Below are 23,485 nucleotides of genomic sequence, written 5' to 3'. Positions count from 1 at the left end.
TGAACAAAACAATGTCCTTACCCTCAGGAAACTTACATTCTGGAACAAAGAGTCTCACATCTCTGCCAAGATCACTGTACTATTTACTAGTTTCTTTACTGACTAAAAGAATGTACCTTCTTTTAATATTTTTGTTGATATGGGCAAGGCAACATCTAAATGAATTCTGCATACCTCTTTAGTTTTCTTTGACTCTATATAACAATACTAATATCAACCTAATGGCAAAAGTTAGAACAAGATGCTAAAGAGTAATCCGAGATCAAGAAAGAGTCCTTAAAATTAAAAATACCAGGGTTGAAACGAAAATAATGTCAAGATTAAATAGAATGGATTCAGACAAGGAATAAATTAATAAAGTTGAAAAAAACGGCTCGGAATGTAGAGCACAAAGAAATGGAAAATACGCAGATAAAGCTAAAAGATTAAATAAAAAAAAAAAAAGATACAGAGGATCAATTCAGAAGGTACCCAAAAAACCCAACCCCTGGATTCCAACTCATAGCAACCCTATGGGACAGAGTAGCCACAGAGGTTTCCAAAGAGTAGTTGGTGGATCCAAACTGCCCACCTTTACGGTTAGTAGCTAAACTCTTAACCACTTCACCACTAAGGGCTCTTTTCAGAAGGTATAATGTTCACCTAATAATCAGATTTCAGAAAGAAGAAAGAGAAAAATGGAGGGGGGTAATTATTAGAAGAAAAGTTCCTTAATTAATAATCACACATCTCTAAACTGAATAATCATGCTGAATTCCAATAAGGATAACAACAAAAATCCCTAAATAAATACTCATTAAGATTTCGCGGCAAAAAAAAAAAAAAAAAAAAAACTGAAAAACTTCAAAGAAGTTACAAGTTTTTTTGCAAAGGAACAGGAATCTGATTGGCATCAAGATTCTTATCAACTATATATTAGAGGCTGATGGAGCAATGGCTTCAAAGTTCTGTGGGAAAATTATTTTGAACCTATAATTCTATGTCCAGATAAATAATCAAGAAGAAAGATTTATCTCCTACGTAACCTCATGATAGAAAAAAAAGTCTAAAGAATATATTCTACAAAAAAAAAAAAAAAAGCATTTTAGGTAAGAAAACTGAGCCCTGGGCTAGGTGAGCTTTCCGCCGCCTTCTAGACCGATTTCCTTTTTTTCCGGGGAAAACCACGGCTCTTTCCCTGGAAACCGAAAGGAGACCCCGCAGACTAGAGCAGCTCTCGCGCATGCGCAGCGCTACCTCCACAGAATACGCGCGTGCGCATGGGAACCCTCTGCTCCCCGGCTCCCGGCCGCGGAGTGTCCGCTTCCGGCCGGTGGATTTTGCCCGGAGCACCGGAGAGGCTGGGCCTGCGGGACAAGATGGAGTACCTGCAGGTCCTGAAACGGGGGCTGGAGCAGGTCACCGGCCACGGCGGCCTCCGTGGCTATTTACGAGTTTTCTTCAGGTAGGCGTCTAGAGCCAGGCTCTAGGCCTCTGGGGCTGGACTTGAGGTGGCAGGTTTCTTGGAAAGGGGCCGGGTTTGGGTCTCCTTGGGGAACCTGTGGCTCCTGTCAAGGACAACCGACCCAATCTTTGCTTTCCCCGGGGCTCTAGGGCCGGGAACGAAGTCTTTCCAGGGATCTCACCAGGGCAGGACGGAAGCCAGCTCTAGAGACGAACTGTGACATGCGGGCGACGGGATTTGGCGTGCCTCTCTGCCCCTCGTACTGCATGGAGAGTGATGGGCTTTGCCAGACACTCGCTGTGTGACCTTGGGAAAATTTCTTCCCTTGACTGGCCTTCAGTTTCCTTCTCTGTCCAGTGAGAGGTTGAACGGTCCCTACTAGCCCTGACATTCATTCAGTCCGACGAGCAGCATCGTCCGCGGAAACTGAGTTGGAGTCCTAGGGTCGAAGGAAGGAGGCGAGAGATAAATCGTTTTAAGAAGATGAAGTATGTTGGCGTCCTGATTTCCTGAAGGTTTTTTAACTCCAGTGTCTCGTGGCACAGGAATGGTAGATAAAAGTAGTTATGTAATTTGAAGATAGTGCTTCCGTACAGTTAGTGTAGTTTATCACATCAGTTGGATCTGTTCATCCTTTCCCATCCTGCTGTCTGCATGACACTGGGGGAACATGAACTGAAATTCCAGCACTCTTACCAGAAAGCTGATTCTTCAACATTGGGTGGTGTGAGCCGGGAGATGAAGGCGAAAAGTGTACAGCCAGTGACCATCTTCAGCATCTCCTCATTTTTCTAGTTGGCACAGCAGCCTTTGTGTCTGAAAGTTGGTATACTCATCTTATTTCTGTTTGTGACTTGAAGAAAGTGTCACTCATTCTAAAGTATTTTCTTTTGGGCATTAACAGGACAAATGATGCAAAGGTTGGTACCTTAGTAGGTGAGGACAAATACGGAAACAAATACTATGAAGACAAGAAGCAGTTTTTTGGTGAGTATAGTATTTTTTTGTATGAGTAATGGGGGGCAGAGATGGGAATTAAGTCTGTTTTCTATAATAGACAAAGAACTTTTACAAAGTATTTGGAAAAGGATGAAAAATTCAGTAGGAAAACAGGAAAAGTTAATTCACAGAAAAAGAAATATAAACAACCAATAAATACATGAAAAGATAATCATCCTCACTTGTAATTAAAGAAATACAACTTTAAAAACATTGTTACCTTTTTTTCACATTTCAGATTTTGAAATATCTGTCAGTCTGATAAATCTTAATGTGGGGAAAGGCCATAGGAATAAATATTTCAGTGCATTCTTTTTGGAAGACAGTTTGGTAATATCTGTCAGAATTTACATTCCACATACCTTTATCTCATCACTCCTACTTCTAAAATAATTCATGCTACAAATAAATATTCTTGCAAAAGTACACAAGAACAGGTTTACAAAGATCCCCCCATTGCAGCGTTGTTTCAGCAGTAAATTCTAAATGCAATGTTACTGTGTATCAGTTGGATACTAATGAATTGGGCTTCATTTTTTAGAATACTTTGTTTTTAAGAATGATACATGAATTTTACCTAGAAAGAGGTTGAAGATATGTGTAACAAAAACAAAACCCAGTTGCAGAACAATGTTTGTAATCCTCTGGAGGGAGGAAATAAATATGCTTCTTTGTGCACATAAAATTTTTTGAATGATACGTGTCTTAGTCACCTGAAGCTGCTGTAACAGAAATAGCACAAGTAGGTGGCTTTAACAAAGAGAAATTTATTCTCTCACTGTCTGGGAGTCTAGAAGTCCAAATTCAGAGCACCAGCTCTAAGGGGAGGTTTTCCCTCTTTGTCGGCTCTGGAGAAAGGTCCTTGTCATCAGTCTTCCCTTGGTCCAGGAGCTTCTCAGCGCAAGAACAAGTCCAAAGGACTCACTCTGCTCCTGGCACTGCTTTCTTGGTGGTATGAGGTGGTATGCTCAATTCTCTCTTTTATATCTCAAAAGAGATTGGCTTAAGACACACTCTAATCTTATAGACCTCATTGGTGTAAGTGCTGCTAATCCATCTCATCAACATCATACGGATAGAATTTACAACACATGAGGAAGTCACATCAGTTGACAAAATGGTGGACAGTCTTACAATACTGGGAATCATGACCTAGCCACATTGACAGATATTTTGGAGGGACACAATTCGGTTCATGACAATACACAAGAAACATAACAGTGGTACAGATAGTATAGATTTGACATTCTACCATCTACTTTATAGCTTTGTGAACTGCAACTTAATTAACTTCTCTAAATCTCAGTTTCCTCGTCTATCAAGTAGAAACAACAGTAATACTTTCCTCATAAGGTTTTTTTTTTTTTTTTTTTAAGAAAAAGAAATGAATGGAAAAAGCTTAACCTAATGCAAGGTTTCTTAGCCTAGGCATTATTCACATTTTGGACCAGATAATTCTTTGTTGCTGTGGCTGTCCTATGCATTGTAGGATGTTTAGCAGCATCCTTGACATCTATCCACTAGATGTGAAGCAACACCCACCCCAGTTGTGAGAACCAAAAATGCCTCCAGACATTGCCAGATATCCCCTTGGAGGCAAAAATTACCCCAATTTAGAACCATTGGCCTAACGCTTGGTACATATTGTTGTTGTTGTTAGGTGTCATCTAGTCAGTTCTCACTCACAGCTACCCTATGTATGACAGAAGGAAACCCTGCCAGGCCTTGTGCCATCCTCACAGTCCTTGTTATGCGTGAGCCCATTGTTGCAGCCACTGGGTCAATCCATGTCATCAAGCGTACTTCCTCTTTTGTTGACTGTCTACTTTACCCAGCATGAGTTCTCCAGAGAGTCTTCCCTCCTGATAACATGTCCAAAGTATGTGAGACAAAGTCTTGCCATCTTTGCTTCTGAGGAGCATTCTGGTTATACTTCTTCCAACACAGATTTGTTTGTTCTGGCAGTCCATGGTATATTCAGTATTCTTTGCCAGCACCTTAATTCAGAGGCATCAATTCTTCTTTGGTCTTCCTTATTCATTGTCCAGCTTTTCATATGCATATGAGGCAATTGAAAATACGATGGTTTAGGTCAGGCACACTTTAGTCTTCAGAGTGACATCTTAGCTTTTTAACACTTTAAAGAGGTCTTTTGCAGCAGCTTTGCCCAATGCAATATGTCATTTGATTTCTTGACTGCTGCTTCCGTGATATATAACAAGAACTCATATATATATATGTATATATACACACACACACATATATACATATACCTGTATATATGTATATATATAATTATTACTTTCTTGAACTGTTGAATTTTTTTAAATCAGGTACATTTGTTGCTTTTATAATACTACAGAAATTCCCTTTTGATTGAGATGAAAAGAATCAAGAGGGAGAAATTGATCTCCTTCCCCTAGCATTTAGCATTTGAGTGCTTACCCTGTGCTAGATTCTGTGCTAGGACATAACGCATATTATCTACTTTAATCTTCAACATCTTTGTGAGGTTGGTGTTTTAACTTTCTCCATTTTACAAATGGAGAAACTGAGTCATTAAGTTAGGAATTTCTTATGGGAATGTATGACCCATGTGTGGTTGGATGGGTTACAAGTTGGCCTACTAGAGGTAAACAGCAAGCCTTAAGTTTTCTATTAACCATTATATTTTTAATACTTATACAACTCATAAAATTTTAGGCCCGGAACAATTTTAAGAGATTATCTAAAAATGATTGTTTTGTAGTTGAAGAAACTGAGGCTCAACGAAATGTTTTAACCAAAAGGGGTTAATCAAACAGCACAGCTCATTAGTGGCAGAGCCTCAGGCCAGTATATTCTTTCCACCTCACCACTTTGTTGTTACAACTGTAAAATTATTTTTCCTTTCATCTCTTCCTTCCTTCCTCAGAATGTAAATATCTTAATTATTACTAATTTTAAAAATGATAAATGCCATTGTAAACCATTGAAATTAGTATATATGAAGTAAAAAATGAAAATTTTCCCTTGTAGTTTTACATTCTTTTAACAGTTTTTTTTTTTAATTGTTTAATGAATATTCAGACCTACTTTTTTTTCTTTTTTAATCATGGAATTATACCATTCATATTGTTCATAAGTACAAATATTTCTACTTAAAAATTATGGATCAGTTTTCAATATTAGTAAGTTGGATCTATAGCATTCTTTTTTGTTTGGTTGATTGTGTTTTCTTATTTAAATTTTTTTCACAGCATTCTTTTTAATTGCTACACAATATTCTACTTTATGGATGAACCATTATTTTTAATCACTTCTCTATTGACATCTAGATTGCCTTCAGATTTTTACTGTTAAACACATATTCTTAGTTCCTGGAATTGGAATTGCTAAGTGTGAGAATCCACATTTTAAATTTTGATGTATGTTGCAAGATTGTCAAGGCGCAGCTCTGCTGTCTTGGCTTAACTCTCTGAAACCTTTCTCTAGCTCTCCTCCATCTGCCCTTCCCATTTCCCTGCCCCATTGTGGGGGTACTTTTAGCTGTCTATCCTCAAGTTTGAGTTCTCCTTAATAAAATTAGCCAATTTGTTGAGTATATATTTACTTAGGAAACATTTAAAAGTAAACGCAGATCACCTTTTGCTTAAAAGTTTAAAATCTATTATAGACACTAGTTCAGTATTCCCCATTTAGGGGTTTAGAAGACAGTAAGGAAGGGAGAGATGGAATTAACATGTATTGTGAACTTATATGCCAGATACGGAGCTAAATAACATTTTTATTTAGTTTTCACATTTCACAGCATCTTTAAGACGTAGACATAATCATTTGCTTATGATAGATAACGAATCTGAGGCTCATACAATTTGCCTAATATCTACTGATACCAAGTGACAAAGCCTTGATGGAAACCTAGGTCTTTGCCAATTGAAGGGCAAATTAGTTATGTGGAACTCAGTGCATTTTTCCCCCCAGTAGAAGCAGTTTTGTAAATAGTGATTATGCCTCCAACTATCCGATAGAAAACTGTTAAATAAAGAATGCAGCCATGCTATTTTGATGACATAAGCTATCCTACTTATTGAACTATCATTTTTCATGTTGGCTTATTATGAATAATTCACCAGTTTCCAAAAGGATCTGAGGTGATCATTTAAAAACATTTCTCTGGAAACATATAATTCAGGTTTGATTGCTGTGAATACATTTCTCCTGCCAAGGTCTCAGGAGGAGCATTTTTTTCTCTGAATACATTGAGCTGCTGGGAACACATTTCCTTCTCCTCTGCTGCTCCTTTGGCAGGAGCTAGGTAAGAAGCAACAGTTCACCTCTGTGGGAAAGGCTGCAGCCCCACCCACAGCAGTGAGTTGTTTCAGTCCCTGGTGACAGACTCTCCTGTAGTGGTGTCCCAACTGTTGATAAGTTTTCCACATAGTTCCTGGAACTTGTCTTCGCTAACACACCCAGGATGTTAGTCCTCTAACATTTCCCTTATGTAAGAGTGCTAAGAACTCTTTTCTTAATAAAAAAAGTTTTGTTTCTTTTAAAAGCCTGCAATTATGGTTTTTAGGAAAAGTTGCCCTTATTTCTCACATCTTTCTAAATGCTGCCCTTTCAACATAGGTCGTCAACGATGGGTTACATATACTACTGAAATGAATGGCAAAAACACATTTTGGGATGTAGATGGAAGCATGGTACCCCCTGAATGGTAAGCTAAGTCAACTTTGTTTTTTTTAACTAGTCAATATTTGTTTCATTACACACATACTTGTTTAATGTCTCTGTGTAAGGCAGTCAGTGATATTCTTCTGAAAACGTGTTCCAGTTTTGATGACTGTGTAGCAAGTTGCTTTGAAATTTAGTGGATTAACACAACAATCATCTATCATGATTCTTGTGGGTCAGGAGTTCAGATAAGACAACGGGGATGGTTTGTCTCTGATCCATGATGTACGAGACCTCAGCTGGAAGACCCAAAGGCTGGATACTGGAATCATACGAAGACTTGTTCATTCAGTGTCTGGCAGTTGATGCTTGCTGTCAGCTGGGGTGATAGTTGGGGCTGTGGGTTGGAATACCCTCATGTGACCAGGGCTTCCTCAGGCAGGTGTACGGAGAGGGTGAGTCAGGCAGAGGCCACCTTCTCTTTTCTGACTTAGTTTCAGAGATCATCCAGTATCACTTCTCCCAGATTCCAGTGGTTGAGGCAGTTACAAAGTTCTGCCCAAGTTCGGTTAAAGGGAACATAGACCTCCCATCTTGATGGATGTGTGTCATCATCATATTATATATTGGAATTTATAGTGGTGTGCCTGTCTTTGGGAAAAAATAGTATGCCACAGTATCACCTGACTACAGAAGGGAAGGCCGTGGCAGTGTAGCCAGAAGAACTCTGGCTCTGATCTTATTTGACAGTTTGACTTGAAGCAAGTTCTTTAGCCTCTCTGGGGCTTAGTTTCCCCATCTGTAAAATGAGAACTCTAAAATACTTTTGTTCTTGTTAGGTGCTATCTTGTCGATTTCCAACTCATAGCAACCATCAGGGTTTTCTTGGCTGTAATCTTGACGGGAGCAAATCTTTCTCCCGTGGAGCCACTGGATGGATTCAAATTGCCAGCCCTTCAGTTAGCAGCTGAGCACTTACCCTTTGTTCCGCTAGGGCTCCTTTAAAATACCTTAAGTATAAAAATTTTTATTTTGTAATATACATATTTTGAAATAAAATTCTAGATGTTCTTACTTAAACTACCAAATTTTGTACAAAATATTTCAAAGCAAAGTACTTTTATCTCCTTAGTAGGTTGCTGAAATAATACCTTATGGGAGATATACAGTTAAATTCTGGAGGTCGTTTTCTGTTGCTCTAGAAAATTTCACCAAAAAACTAGAAATAAGTATAGATAGATTGGCTTTGACATTTTATTTTAGTTGAACTTGATAATCAGAAATAGTTCTACTCTACTGAGTAGAAACTGGGATAATCCCAGAGTATTTGCTACCTGCATAAAGACTCGATTGGAAATCCAGGCATGTATCAAAAGTGAGTGAAGTGCAGTTGTAAGACAATAGGGAGTAGTGAGGACTACAATGACGAAGAGAGCACATTCTCTTTCAAAAAGGATAGTAGCCTGTCTTAGTTATCTGGTGTTGCTATAACAGAAATACCACAAGTGGGTGGCTTTAACAGACAGAAATTTACTTTCTCACAATTTAGGAGGCTGGAAGTCCACATTCAGGGCGCAGGCAGTCTCTCTTTACTCTGGAGGAAGGTCCTTGTGTCTTTTCAGCTTGTATTCCTAGGATCTTTGGCAATCATGTGGCGTGTATCTCCCCCTCTGCTTGCTTGCTTACTTAATCTGCCTTTTTATATCTCAAAAGAGATTGATTTAAGACACACCCTATACTAATATTGCCTCATTAACATAACAAAGAAAACCATTCCCAAATGGGATCGTAAGTACAGTTATAGGTGTTAGGATTTACAACACATGTTTTTGGGGGACAATCCATAACATAGCCCTGGTTAGTTCATCCCAGTTCTATCAGGTAAGAATTCAGCCTGGAGTTTCTAGGTAAGTTTTTTAAGAGAAGCTGGAAGTTTGGATGTCTTCGTGAGATTTCTTGTCTTTTAAATGTTAATCATTTGACAATTTAAATACACCATACCCTATAGAACTTTATGAGATAATGGAAATATTCCGTACCTCCTGCTGGCACTTGTGACCCTGAGCATTTGAAATGTTAGCGGTGTGAATGAGGAAGTGAATTTAAAATTTTATTTAAATTCAATAGGCTACCCTATTGGACGGAGCAGTTTTTAAAAATACCATACAGACTAAGCAAAACATGTTTATATCACCCACAAACTGCCAGTTTTCAACCTCTGGTCTACTACTTGAACTCATTGGGAGTACTGAACCATGTCAGTGATACAGTTTGACCGTGGCATTGGGTAATGTCTTTCTGTAGAGCTCATTGGTTCTGAGCAGGGGAAAGCAGCACTGATCAGGAGCTTCCTCATGCTGCATTTGGGGCTGCTGGGTTTTGTGCTCTTTTTAACAGGAAATAATACTCCATTGTTCTTTTAAGATCTGTGGAGCTGCGATTTTACATTTAGAGCTATCACTTTTCTCTAAGCCGGCTTTCTATGTGTCAGGGGATTATTGGAGACCAAAGTCTCAAAGTGGAACATAAGCTTTAGGAGCTGAGGTGTCCTCCTATTTTTTGATTGTTTGTTTGTTGAATGGTGTTGATCCTGGAAGGATATGGAAGGCATGTGGGCTATCTTGTTCAGTTTGAGGTCTGTCTCCTTCAAAACACTCATCTAACATCAGGGTCCATATTTTGGGGATGGGGAATATCAGTTGAAATTATGTGAGATGAAACACACTTAAAATGATAAAATAGTAAAAATTCTGAAAAGATAAATGTACTGTTCAGGCATGCAAGTCCTTTACATGATCTGAGATCACATGAAAAAGAAGCTGAGAGCTGTAGAAGATAAGGTCGCTCTAGCAGGTGCCTGAGGGCAGTTGAGGATACAAAGCTTGATCTCTTTGTGGAGAGGAGACTCCTGAGCGCAGAGTGCCTTTGATGCTCCTTATTGTAAGAGAAGCTTAAAGGCTTGTGAATCTTTGAGGGAAGAAGTGGTGTTGGATAAGCTCAGCTGTTTGTTTCTCAAACACTCCTTGCTGAGTGTAATACATTGTGGAATTCTAAATCTGTGAACTCCAACCTTTCATTTGATCCATGAATAAATGTGAAGTTGTGTTGATTTATCTTTAATTAGAGAGCTAGGTATGTATGGTCATGAATAACAAATACAAATACTTCTCTTTATTCATTCAAATAATTTTATCGATTACCTACCAGATACCAAGCATTATTGTAGGCACTGGCGATACAACAGTGAATAAAACAAAGTCCTTGTCCTTAAGTGGGAGACAGAAAAACAAATATGCTCTGTGTGTGCGTGTGTGCATGTGTGTGTGCGTGCGTGTGTGCGGGTGCGTGTGTGGGTGCGCGTGTGTGTGTACGCGTGTGCTTATGTGTGTGCATATATGTATTTTTTTTTCCAGTTGCTGTCAAGTCGATTCTGCCTCATGGTGGCCCCATATGTGTCAGAGTAGAATTACGTTCCCAGAGGTTTTCAGTGGAAGCCCTGGTGGCGTAGTGGTTCAGTGCTACGGCTGCTAACCAAAGGGCTGGCAGTTCAGATCCGCCAGGTGCTCCTTGGAAACTCTGTGGGGCAGCTCTACTCTGTCCTCTAGGGTCACCATGAGTCGGAATCGACTGATGGCACTGGGTTTGGTCTTTTTTTTGGGGTAAGGTTTTCAATGGCTATTTTTTCAGAGGTAGATCACCAGGCCTTTCTTCTGAGGTGCCTCTGGTAGACTAACTTGCAGCCTTTCCATTAGCAGCTGAGTTGAGTAACTACACCACCTAGGGGCTCTGATACATATTTTAGGTAACAATAAATGGGAGGAAGATAATACGAAGCTAGAATTCATAAGAGAATAGCGATCAATGGGTGGGGTTGGAGAGGAGGCTGTTTTATGCAGGGTTTAGGGAAGGCTTCTTTGAGGAAGTGACATTTGAGGAGAGACCTAGAAAAGGGGAGAAGAGAAGGTGGAAGGAGAGAAAGAACTCCAGGCCGAAGGAACCACAAGTGCAGAAGCCGTGTATGTTTGAGATGTATTGCTCGCTGTGTTTGAAAAACAGCAGGAAGGCCAGTTTGGCTGGAATGGAGTGAGTGAGGGGAAGATGTTAAGAAATGTGGTAGGAAAAAGAGCTAGGGCCCAGGCCATGTAGATCTTGTAAGTACTTTGAGTTTTTTTTCTGTATTCTTGGAAAGTCACTATAAGGTAAGCTAGGATGATCTGAGTCACATTTTTAAAAATTTGAAACAAGCCCAGACTTATAGAAAAGTTATAAGTACCTGAATCATTTGAAAATAAGTTGCCAAAATGATGCCCCATCACTCCAGAATACTTCAGTGTATAATTCCTAGAAATAAGAATTTTCTCCTATATGACCACAATTAATAAAACCAAACCCACTGCCATCGAGCCGGTTCCGACTCGTAACAACCTCATAGAGTTTCCAACACTATAAATCTCTACGGAAGCAGATTGGCACATCTTTTGCCTACAGAGCTGCTAGTGGTTTAAGACTGCTGACCTTTGGGTTAGCAGTCATGGAAATAACCATAATAAAAAAATACAACCATCAAAATCAGGAAATTAACAGTGGTAGATCACTAACAAGAGGCTGTAAGTACGCATTGTCTGTAGTCCTCATGTCTCTGTAGTCATCCTCATACTGGACCAGTTCTTCAGCTTTTCCTTGATTTTCGTGACCTTGACTTTGAAAATCATAAGTCAGTTGTGTTGTAGAATATCTCTCAGTATGTCGTTGTTGGCTGTTTCCTCATGACTAGAGTCAGGCTACGCATCTTTCCGGGAATGTCACAGAAATGATACCATGTTCTCCTCATTGCATTTTATTAAGTACCCCCAAAAAATCAAACCCATTGTTGTCGAGTCAATTCTGACTTATAGCAACCCTATAAGACAGAGTAGAACTGCCTCATAGGGTGTCCAGGGAGTGGCTGGTGGATTCCAACTGCCGACCTTTTGGTTAGTAGCCAAGCCATTAACTGGTGCCCCACCAGGGCTCCATTTTATTGAGAACCACCTGATTTTTGATCTGTCCCATTACTTATGATAACTTCTATCACTTAATTTACATTTTTAAAGCACCTGTGTGGTTGCTGTGTGAAGAATAGAGGAAAGGAGCCAGTGTGGAAGCAGGCAGATCAGTTAGGCAGAAGGTATGTGGTTGACTGGGCAGGAGATGAAGGAGGCTTGGATTAGGGTGCTGGTGATAAAGTGGTGTGATTTGGGATTGTATTTATCTACTGCTGTGCAACAGATTACCCCAAATTTAGGGACTTAGAACAATAAACATTTATCTCACAATTTCTCTGGGTCAGGAATTCAAGGGTAGCTTAGCTGGGTGCCTCTAGCTCAGGGTCTTTCCCGAAGCTGCTGTCAGGGTGTTGCCTGGGGTTGCAGTTATCGAAAGACTTGACTTGAGGAAGATCTGCTTCCAAACTCATGTAGCTGTACACAGGCCTCAGAGGGTTTGCTTCCAAGTGCACTCACGTGGGCCTCTCCACAGAGCTGCCTCATGACATGGCAGCTGGCTTCCACCGACACAAGCAATTGAGAGGAGATCGAGAGAACATCCAAGATGGAAGCCACAGTCTTTTTAAATCTAGGAAGTGACATCCCATACTTCTGCTTCTGTATTCTGTTTATTAGAAGTGAGTCAATAAGTCCAGCCCACACTCAAGGGGAGAGGATTACACAGGAATGTGAATACCAGGAGGCGGGGATCATTGGAGGCCATCTTAGAGGCTACCGACTATGGGGACATATTTTGAGGTAAGAGGGAGCCAACAAGATTTGCTAATAGTTTGGGTTTTGAGAAAAAGGAGTCAAGGATGACTTCAGAATTTTTGGCCTGCATTCTGGTGGTACATTTACTGAGATGGGGAAGGCAGGGTAGTGTGGGGCAGCAGGTTTAGAAGGGGTAATTAAGTGTTCTACTTCGTCTTTGTTAAGTATGAGATGCATGTTAGACCACCAAGTCGGGATGTTGGTTAGACAGCTAAAAATACTAGTCTGGAAGTCAGGGTAGAGGTTGTTGCTAGCAATGGGATTTCAGTGTGATTTACCTGATATACACTTCAACTTCATAAATTTATGGGTAAAAGGGTTAACAGTATCTGACCTTTTGTTACCCTGGAAACCAGTAAGATAGAATTTATTAACTGTATTGCTAGATAAATTGCCCCCTGATTGGTAAAGTGCATCTTGTTTGAGAGGAGTTATAAATACCTGATCGTTGTGCCCTGTTTGGGGTTCCCTGACCAAGGCAGCACCTGTCTGATGTAGCTCTCATTTCCCTGTGCTGTGTCACCTAGAGAGTCAAAGAAGAGAGCTCTCAGGCAGCTCGTGGATATCTGAGTGATCTTATCACCTGTATGAATTACTGCAAGGCTCCCAGTGAGAGGAACACCTGATGCTGCCCAGCTTCAAGCTATGATTCCTTTTACTATCCTGTTATCTTTTCGTGTAACCCGGTGCCAGGTGTGGCCTATGATATGTCTTGTGAGTCTGTTCAGTAGCTGCATAAATAATCTCACCAGGAAAAGATTTGTTTTTGATAGAATCCAGGAACTTCCTGGTTCACTTCTGTGAACCTACGTAGTGAACTTACATGGTCACGTAATATTCCTTGATCTTGTGGGAAACGTTAGAAATCTTGTAAGAAAATTAGTTCATTTTATCTGTCTCTCCTCAGTGCCTCATTTCTTTGAATCTGTTAGCAGCCAGTAAGACTGCTAGGTCTACCAATAGATAAACAATAGGTATGCTTGGTGAAGCAAACATTTCGAACATGCGGGGGAACTACAAGTACCTCAAAAATAAGAAAAGTTATTGCCTAGAATTGCACATTGTCTGCTTACAAATGGTTCTTTCATTCAAAAAGTAGTTACTGAGTACCCCACTATGCTATGTCCCAGGCACAGATGGGTTTATATATTCACAGTGGTGAGTGAATTATAGATGACCTTGCTCACTTGGTGTTTATAGTCACTTTTAATAAATACTAGCTGGTAGAATAATACTGTACTGTAATCTTTTTTTTTTATATAATCTATTATATTTTTCTTAGTACCTTCATTTTCTTATCTAAGTTTTATTCTCTTATCAGATCAGTGAAGAGATTTTAATTTCTTCAGGAATTTAGTAGTTTAATTGAGTAGGATGCTCTGAAAGTATTTCAGCAGATAGCAACTACAGTCTTGTACCACTTTTGATACCCTCAATTTTATCCTCATTTAAGTTGGCGAACTGCCAGCATCAATATGGTAATACACAAAAGTCTTTATTTTCATTCTTATGGTAGGTAGCTTTCACATAGAATTATTGTTGTTGTTAGTTACTGTCGAGTCAATTGCAATTAGTGATAACCCCACGTGTGCCGAGTAGAACTGCTTCATAGGGTTTTCAAAGCTGTGACCTTTCAGAAGTAGATCACTTGGACTTTCTTCCAGGGCACCTCTGGGTTAATTTGAACCTCACCCTTTCAGCTAGTAGTTGAGTGCTTTAACTGTCTGCACCACCTGGGGCCTCTACTTAGTGATATATAAACCAAATAAATAGATTGTATCTACATGAAACTTGACAAGGTAAAAAATTGTTGAGGATAGAAAGGCAGAAGCTTTGTGCTATTAATGCATGATAATATAAATTATTGTTTTTGCTTATATCAGGAGAATATACTTCGTGTTGTTGGAAGTATTGGAAACCTATAATACTTTAAGCCAAGCTTAAAAAAAGCGTGATATGCCTAGATTTTTCCCTATCATATATATACTTTTTCTCCACTTGGTGGCACCTTCAGTTCATCTCAAAATAACATGTCTTTATTTTCTAGGGCCAAGATGAAGTTAGCAAATGTTTTTGCTCTTCTAAGCTTAACTTTATTTAGGATATTTAACATCATCCTAGTCAGCTTTTTTCAGCTGGCGTGGTGTGTTCCAAAAGGCTTTGTAGGGTGGCAGGTGAGGGGGCATTGCATGGAGATGATAGAGAGGGATCAAGAATGATTCATAGATTTTTGGGCTTGAGCAGTTGAATGGATGGTGGTACCATTCATTGAGATGGGAAGACTAAGAGAAGGGTAGTTGTAGGGGTGGAGGATTGGAACGGGAAGCCTCTTTTTGGATATAGTAAGTTTATTATAAAAATGTATGATCATTGTAGAAAACTTGGAAAATTCAGAAAAATAAGAGATAGAAACAAAAGTAATGTGTAATTTCTTGGCCCAGAGATAAATACTGTTAACTTTTCATTCATTGATTGAATAAATATTTGAGGACTCACCATGTATTAAGTACTATTTAAGCAACTGGTAAACAAGGTAGGCAAAGTTTCTACACATATGGAACTTACATTCTCTTGGTAGGAGATAGATAATGAACAAATAAGTAAAGTGTGAGCTCGAGTATGTGCAAAAAATTAAAATAGAGATATACTAGAGAGTGACTAGGTAGCTATTTTTAATTTTTATTTTGAAATAATTTTACTTACGGAGATGTTGAAAGTACAAAGAACTGCCAACTAACCTTCACTGAGATTCCCCAGTTGTTGACTGCGGTGATGGATCACTTTTATATGGCCTTTCTTGCCATGGTCTTGTAACTTCCACCAAATGATTGGGTGGGACTATGCAAATAAGGTGCTTGCAGCCCATCAAGGGAAGTGGACAGCTTGCTAATAATGGGACGGAATCATGCAAATAAGGTATATGGAACCCTAATGAAGGGATTGGTCAGTTTTGCCATCCCATTAGGCTTAAAATAAGCCATCTCAGAGGCAGAAAGAGGGGATTTCACTAGTGCCAAGATCAAGAGGTGGGAGCAGAGTGTGTCATTTGGACCCGGGGTCTCTGTGCTGAGAACCTCCTAGACCCAGGAGACAGAGCTCTAACACTGGAGATGGCACAAGACAGTGAGAAGCAGTGGCAGAGAGATGGCAGCAGCAGAACCAGGAGACTGATGCAAGACAGCACTTGGGCTTCCCGGCCCATGGAGCAAGGCAGTTAGAGTGGATGTGTGGACTTGTGGAGTGATAAAGTCGAGTGCCTTTGGACAGGAGGCCTCCTGGTGGAATGGGGTGCCTCTGGGCACTTGTTGGTGGAGCTAGGCTTGCTGACTCATGGAGCGAGAGAGCTGAGCACCTACTGGCTGATACTTACTGGCAGAGTGGGGTGTCCCCAGGCACTTATTAACTGAGCTAAAGACCTCTGTAAAACTTGCCTGAGCAGGGCAGAGGCTGGGCCGGCCCAAGAGGCTGAGGGGCCAAGAGGCCAAGGGAGAGGCCTGCCTGCAGGTATGGCTGAGAAGCTGTCCTGACTGAAGAACTGTATCCTGAATCAGTCCTGATCCTGAATTGCATCCTGTTACTTCCCTAATAAACCCCATAATTGTGAGTATTTTCTGAGTTCTGTGTTGGCATTGCAAAGAATTATCGAACTCAGCAGAGAAACAGTGTCCTGGAAGGGACAGATAGTGTCAGAATTGGTAAAAAGGGCTGGCCAGAGGAGGCATGTCTGACCACCACCTCCTAGGAATCAGCTTTAGGCTGTTGACGCTGATAATGATTCTCTCTCCTCCTTGTGAAGTTAGATGAAGGGGTCAGATGCCCCCACGCCATTTGTACATTGGCATTTCATTACATCTGCTTTACGATATTCTTTATATGTAAGTGTGTTTATTTGACATGTACACCTTTGTTTCTGATCATTTACAAGTGTGTAGGCATCACACTCCATTACCCTAAATACTTCAGTGCATTATTTTCTATAAACAAGAACACTCTTCCACATTCACACATATACACGTATGTGCATGCATACTATTAAATATAACCAATACAGTGATCAAAATCAGGAAATTATCATTGCTAGGTTATTACCGTCTAATTCACAGACTTTGTCTATTTCACCAATCCAGAATCATGCATTGCATTTTGCTGTCATGTCTTTAGTTCTCTTCAGCCTGGAAGAGGTCTTCAATTTTTATTTTACTTTCATGCCTAAGATGTTTTTGAAGAATTATAGGCTAGTTATTTTGTAGAATATCTGATCTTTCCCCACAATTGGATCCCAAAACCCAAAAAACCCACTGCCTTCGAGTCGATTCCGACTCATAGTGACCCTATAGGACAGAGTAGAATTGCCCCATAGAGTTTCCAAGGAGTGCCTGGCAGATTCGAACTGCCGACCTCTTGGTTAGCAGCCGTAGCTCTTAACCACTACGCCACCAGGGTTTCCACAATTGGATTCAGATTATGCATTTTTTATAGGCATGTCACAAAAGAATGCTGTACTGTCACTGTGTCCTATCATGTGGCTCACAAATTTAGATTGTCTTTTTGTTGGTCATATTAACTGTAATCAATTGATTAAGGTTGTGTTTGCCAGCCTCCTAACTGGTCTGATTGCTCTCTTGAAACACACTAGTATTCTCCACATACTAAGTGATTATTGTTGTTGTTTAGCTGCCATCAAATTGGTCCCTCACTCATGGCAACCTCATGCACAACAGAATGAAACAATCAGATTGTTGCCGTCGATAGGATTTTCATGGACTGGTTTTTGGAAGTTGGTTGCCAAGCCTTTCTTCCTAGTTCATCAAGTTCCATTGAGACCTGTTCAGCATCATAGCCTCCAGTGAGGGGCAGGTTATGGCTGCACATGAGGTGCATTGGCCAGGAATAGAACCTGAGTCTCCCACATGGAAGGTGGGAGTTCTACTACTGAACCACGACTCTGATTAGAGTGACTATATTAAAATGTAAATCAGATCACAGAACTATCCAGTAACTTCTCATCATAGCAAGACAAAATTTTTATTCTCACCAGAGAAAAAAAATTCCACTCCTTACCATGACCTGTGAGGCCTTACATGATCTGACTTCACCACACTGGCCTTCTTACTTTTCCACGGAGCATGCGCCCATCTCAGGCTCTTTGCACTGTTTCTCTTCCTAGAATGATCTCCCCTAGGCTTTGCACAGCTCATGCTTTAACTTTAGTAAAGTGCCCACTCCTCAAACTACCCTAACTAAATGGGAGCCCTATTCCTTCCTCATACTCTGTTCCCTTTCCCTACTTTAGTATTTTCTTCATAGCACTTAGCCTGACATTATATTATATATTATTTATTGCTTGTTTCCCCAGCTGCCTTGCTTCTTGATGGCAAGAACTTGGTTTCATTCACTGCCATGTTGCTAATACCTAGAACAGTGCCTAGCACATAGTAGTTGCTCAATAAGTAATTGTGAATGAATAAATGATGATGGTTTTTTTTTTCCTTGAAAAGAACATTATTTTGCTACCTGTATACAGTAATCTCTGTGAGTTGGAATTGACTTAACAGCAATGCATGTGGTTTTGGCTTTTGTATACCATCATCAGTTTAATTTATCTAGCTGGTCTAAATGGCATTTGTCATTCCTTTTATAGCTTTTATATGAATCTGAAGCTAGATTTACCTCTAAATTCCGTTTGGACAACAACCTGTCCTTTTTAGTGTCTTATTTATTGTAAACCCCACTGAATCATTTGTACAGTGTTTCCCCTAAATAACTGCTGGCTGTGAATGACAGAGAATATTGTGTTCTTTCTCTTAGTGTATCTACTTATTTAGCCTTTTTCATGTAGTAACTGTTGTGTGAAATATTCCCTGAACTGAATTGAAATGAGCGTTGCTCAAGTCAATGGTTTATTTGCACGATTCTTTTCAAAATAGATCCTTCATAACGTTTATTTTCTGCCCTCCCACGGCCCCCCCCCCCCCCCACACACACAAATGAGAGTATTAAGAGACTGTTCTGAGAAACTACAAACGGCATGTTTAGGTAGATTTTTCTTTGTTACAGAATGTTACTTTTCTTTGTAGCCTTTCTGTATTAAAATATATTAACTACAAACAGAAGATAAGATTATTTTGATTTTGTAATTCAGCTTTGATACATTTCACTTGCTACTTAGAATCTACTAAGATAGATTCTAATATTTTACAAAGATGATTTGTTAGAAAAGTCCATATCTGGGCTGTAGAAAAAACTACTTGGTTACTCGTGGTGAATGAGGAACTGCTCTTGATTCCAACTTCCAGAATAAAACTTTATTGTGCTCACAAGTTATCAGGCATATTTGGAAATTTTTGAGGTTTCTAGATAAAAAGACAGTTTGAACCTTTTCTATCTAGCTAGTGAATCACGTTGCACTATGGAATTGATTTAGCAAAAATTTCCCTTAAGGTAGACCAAGAGAACTACGCTATGTGCCTCTAAAACATTTGAGTAGTTTAAAGTGTGTGTTTGTTGGTTGGTTTGGCTTGGTTTGATTTCTTTTTCTTTTTATGGTGGTTTAAGTGGGATGAATTGGGGTTAGAAGTAAAAAACTTGCCTGAGGAGTCAATTTCAACTCACAGCGACCCTGTAGGACAGAGTAGAACTGCCCCATAGGGTTTCTGGGGAGCAACTGGTGGATTCAAACTGCTGACCTTTTGGTTAGCAGCTGAGCTCTTACCCACTGTGCCACAGAAGAACCTACTTACAGCTTCAAAATAAATGACAGGTGGCATGGGCAGGATTTAAAAACTATCTCTAGAATTGGTTTAAATTGAAGAAGCATTTTTCTTTTTAATAACTTAGTTCCTTCTAATTAAGTAGTACATGTTCATTATAGAAAATAACGAAGCAGATAAAAATAACCTATTATCCCACCACACAAAGACAACCTCTGTTAACATTTTGATATTACATTTTTTTGATCTCTTCTTTTTTATGTATATATATCCTTTTTGTTGTTGTCTTTTATGTGAACGTTTTTCCAAGTCATAAAATATTCTCTATAACATAATTTTAAATGATGCTTTAGTCTTCTGTCATATACATATGCTATGAGTTACTTTATTGCTCTTGGTTTTGTTCTTTCCATTTTTTTCACTATTATAAGTAAAGCCGAGATCAACATCCTTGTACATATGCCCACGGCATCCTTATTTCCTGTAGGCAAACTCCTACAAGTAAAACTGTTGTATCCAAGAGTACATTTAATCAACATCAAAACACATATTGCCAACAAAGCTGTACGCATTTGCTATCTCAGAGTAAATACATGAATGTTGATTTCTCTATAACCTCACCAATATTGGATATTATTGTTTATAAAGAAATCTTTGCCAGTTTAGTGGTTAAAAAGAGGTATCTTGTGTTTCCTTGATTAAACTTTTTTCATGTATTAATTTGTTTCCTTTACAACTTTAAAAAAAAATTTTTTATTGTGCTTTAAGTGAAAGTTTACAAGTCATCAGTCTCTCATACAAAAATTTATATACACCTTGCTATATACTCGTAATTGTTCTCCCCCAATGAGACAGCCAGCTCCTTCCCTCCACTCTGTCTTTTTGTGTCCATTCTGCCAGGTTCTAACACCCTCTGGCCTCTCATCTCCTCTCCAGATAGGAGTGCCAACATAGTCTCAAGTGTCTACTTGATCCAAGAAGCTCATACTTCACCAGCATCTTTTTCTATCCCAATGTCCAGTCCAATTCGTGTCTGAAGAGTTGGATTTGGGAATGGTTCCTGTCCTGGGCTGACAGAAGATCTGGGGGCTATGACCACCGGCGTCCTTCTGGTCTCAGTCAGACCATTAAGTCTGGCCTTTGTACGAGAATTCGAGGTCTGTGTCTCACTGCTCTCCTGCTCCCTCAGGGGTTCTCTCTTGTGTTTCCTGTCAGGGCAGTCCTCTGGTGTAGCCAAGCACCATCTAGTTCTTCTGGTCTCAGGCTGATGTAGTCTCTGGTTTATGTGGCCCTTTCTGTTTCTTGGACTCATAATTACCTTGGGTCTTTGGTGTTCTTCATTCTCCTTTGGTCTAGGTGGGTTGAGACCAACTGATGCCTCTCAGATGGCTGCATGCTAGCATTTAAGACCCCAGACACTACTCTCCAAAGTGGGATCCAGAGGGTTTTCTTAATAGATTTTATTATGCCTATTGACGTAGATGTCCCCTGAAACCATGGTCCTCAAATCCCCACCCCTGCTACACTGGCCTTCAAAGCATTCAGCTTATTCAGGAAACTGCTTTTGGTTTAGTCCAGTTGTGCTGACCTCTCCTGTATTGTGTGTTGTCTTTCCCTTCACCTAAATTAGTTCTTGTCTACTATCTAATTAGTGGATACCTCTCTCCCTCCCTCCCTTCCCACTCTCCTAACCACCAAAGTATATTTTCTTTGTTTAAACTATTTCTTGAGTTCTTATAATAGTGGCCTCATACAGTATTTGTCCTTTTGCAGGTGACAAATTTCACTCATCATAATGCCTTCCAGTTCCTCCACGTTATGAAATGTTTCACAGATTCATCGTTGTTCTTTATTGATGCGTAGTATTCCATTGTGTGAATATACCATAATTTATTTATCCATTTATCTGTTAATGGGCACCTTGGTTGCTTCCATCTTTTTGCTATTGTAAACAGTGCTTCAGTGAACGTGGGTGTGCATATACCTGTTCATGTAAGGGCTCTTGTTTCTTCTAGATATATTCCAAGGAGTGGGATTGCTGGATCATATGGTAGTTCTATTTCTAGCTTTTTAAGGAAGCACCAAATCGATTTCCTAAGTGAAAATTTTACATTTCCACCAGCAGTGTATAAGTGTTGCAGTCTCTCCACAACCTCTCCAACATTTATTATTTTGTGTTTTTTGAATTAATGCCAACTTTTTTGGAGTGAGATGGAATCTCGTTGTAGTTTTGATTTGTATTTCTCTAATGCTAATGATCGTGAGCATTTCCTCATGTATCTGTTAGCTACCTGAATGTCTTCTTTAGTGAAGTGTCTGTTCATATCTTTCGCCCATTTTTTAATTGGGTTATTTGTCTTTTTGTAGTTGAGTTTTTGCAGTATCATGTAGATTTTAGAGATGAGGCACTGATCAGAAATGTCAGAGCTAAAAACTTTTTCCTAGTCTGTAGTAACCTTTTTACTCTAAGTGAAGTCTTTGGATGAGCATAGGTGTTTGATTTTTTGGAGCTCCTAGTTATCTAGTTTTTCTTCTGCATTGTTAGTAATGTTTTGTATACTGTTTATGCCATGGATTAAGGCTCCTAACATTGTCCTTATTTTTTCTTCCATGATCTGTATCGTTTTAGATTTTATATTTAGATCTTTGATCCATTTTGAGTTTCTTTTTGTGCATGGCGTGAGGTATGGGTCTTGTTTCATTTTTTTTTGCAGATGAATATCCAGTTATGCCAACACTATTTGTTAAAGAGACTGTCTTTTCCCATTTAACTGATTTGGGACCTTTGTCAAATATCAACTGCTCATACGTGAATGGACTTATGTCTGGATTCTCGGTTCTGTTCCATTGGTCTGTGTATCTGTTGTTGTACCAGTACCAGGCTGTTTTGACTACTGTGGCAGTATAATAGGTTCTAAAATCAGGTAGAGCGAGGCCTCTGGCTTTGTTCTTCTTTTTCAGTAATGCTTTACTTATTTGGGGCTTCTTTCTCTTCATATGAAGTTGGTGATTTGTTTCTCCATCTCATTAAAAAAAGTCATAGGAATTTGGATTGGCATTGCATGAAATCCATAAATCGCTTTTGGTAGAATAGACATTTTTACAACGTTAAGTCTTCCTATCCATGAGCAAGGTATGTTTTTCCACTTGCGTAGTTCTCTTTTGGTTTCTTGCAGAAGTGTTTTGTAGTTTTCTTTGTATACGTCTTTTATGTCTCTGGTAAGATTTATTCTTAAGTATTTTATCTTATTGGGGGCTATTGTAAATGGCATTGTTTTGGTGATTTCCTCTTTGATGTTCTTTTTGTTGGTGTAGAGAAATCCAACTGATTTTTTTATGTTTATCATATTCTGGTACTCTGCTGAACTCTTCTATTAGTTTCAGTAGCTTTCTTGAGGATTCCTTAGGGTTTTCTGTGTATAAGATCATGTCATCTGCAAATACTTTTACTTTTTGCTTGCCAATCTGGATGTCCTTTATTTCTTTATCTAGCCTAACTGCTCTGGCTAGGACCTCCAACACAATGTTGAATAAGAGTGGTGATAAAGGGCATCCTTGTCTGGTTCCTGATCTCAAGGGGAATGCTACTTAAAACTCTTAAGTTTTTTTTTTTTCTTCATTTTTCTCTGGAATGTTTGACGTTTTCTTTCTGATTTGTAATTATAGATGAACCCCTTTTCTGTATATTAAAAATAGTTCCCTCGGTTCCTTTTACCCTTTAATCTTTTACAGTGTTTTAGAACATAGAAGTTTTCATTTTTATGTAGTAAAGTCTATCTCCCACCTACCTCCTCCCCCGCCCCTCCATTTATGGCTTTGTGGACCTTTTATTATTAAGTTTAGCAATGGCCCTCTATATTCTATGAATTATAAATATA

The 23,485-nt window shown here is 39.3% G+C and overlaps 1 protein-coding gene across 1 annotated transcript in view; it reads left to right on the top strand.

The window, feature by feature from the left end:
• The first annotated feature begins 1,263 nt into the window (after nucleotides 1–1,263).
• The window catches only part of NDUFA12 (NADH:ubiquinone oxidoreductase subunit A12), a 33,878-nt gene continuing 11,656 nt past the window's right edge, over nucleotides 1,264–23,485 (top strand). Inside the window, exons 1-3 of the mRNA XM_049884112.1 lie at nucleotides 1,264–1,444; nucleotides 2,349–2,431; nucleotides 7,055–7,142. Coding sequence (XP_049740069.1) covers nucleotides 1,359–1,444; nucleotides 2,349–2,431; nucleotides 7,055–7,142 — 257 coding nt within the window. The 5' untranslated portion in view covers nucleotides 1,264–1,358. The remainder of the gene's footprint in view (nucleotides 1,445–2,348; nucleotides 2,432–7,054; nucleotides 7,143–23,485) is intronic.

Source organism: Elephas maximus, chromosome 4, assembly GCF_024166365.1.
Source record: "Elephas maximus indicus isolate mEleMax1 chromosome 4, mEleMax1 primary haplotype, whole genome shotgun sequence".
Classification (NCBI taxonomy): domain Eukaryota; kingdom Metazoa; phylum Chordata; class Mammalia; order Proboscidea; family Elephantidae; genus Elephas; species Elephas maximus.
Note: the sequence above shows the minus strand (reverse complement) of the source record. Positions and strands in the feature narration are given on the sequence as shown.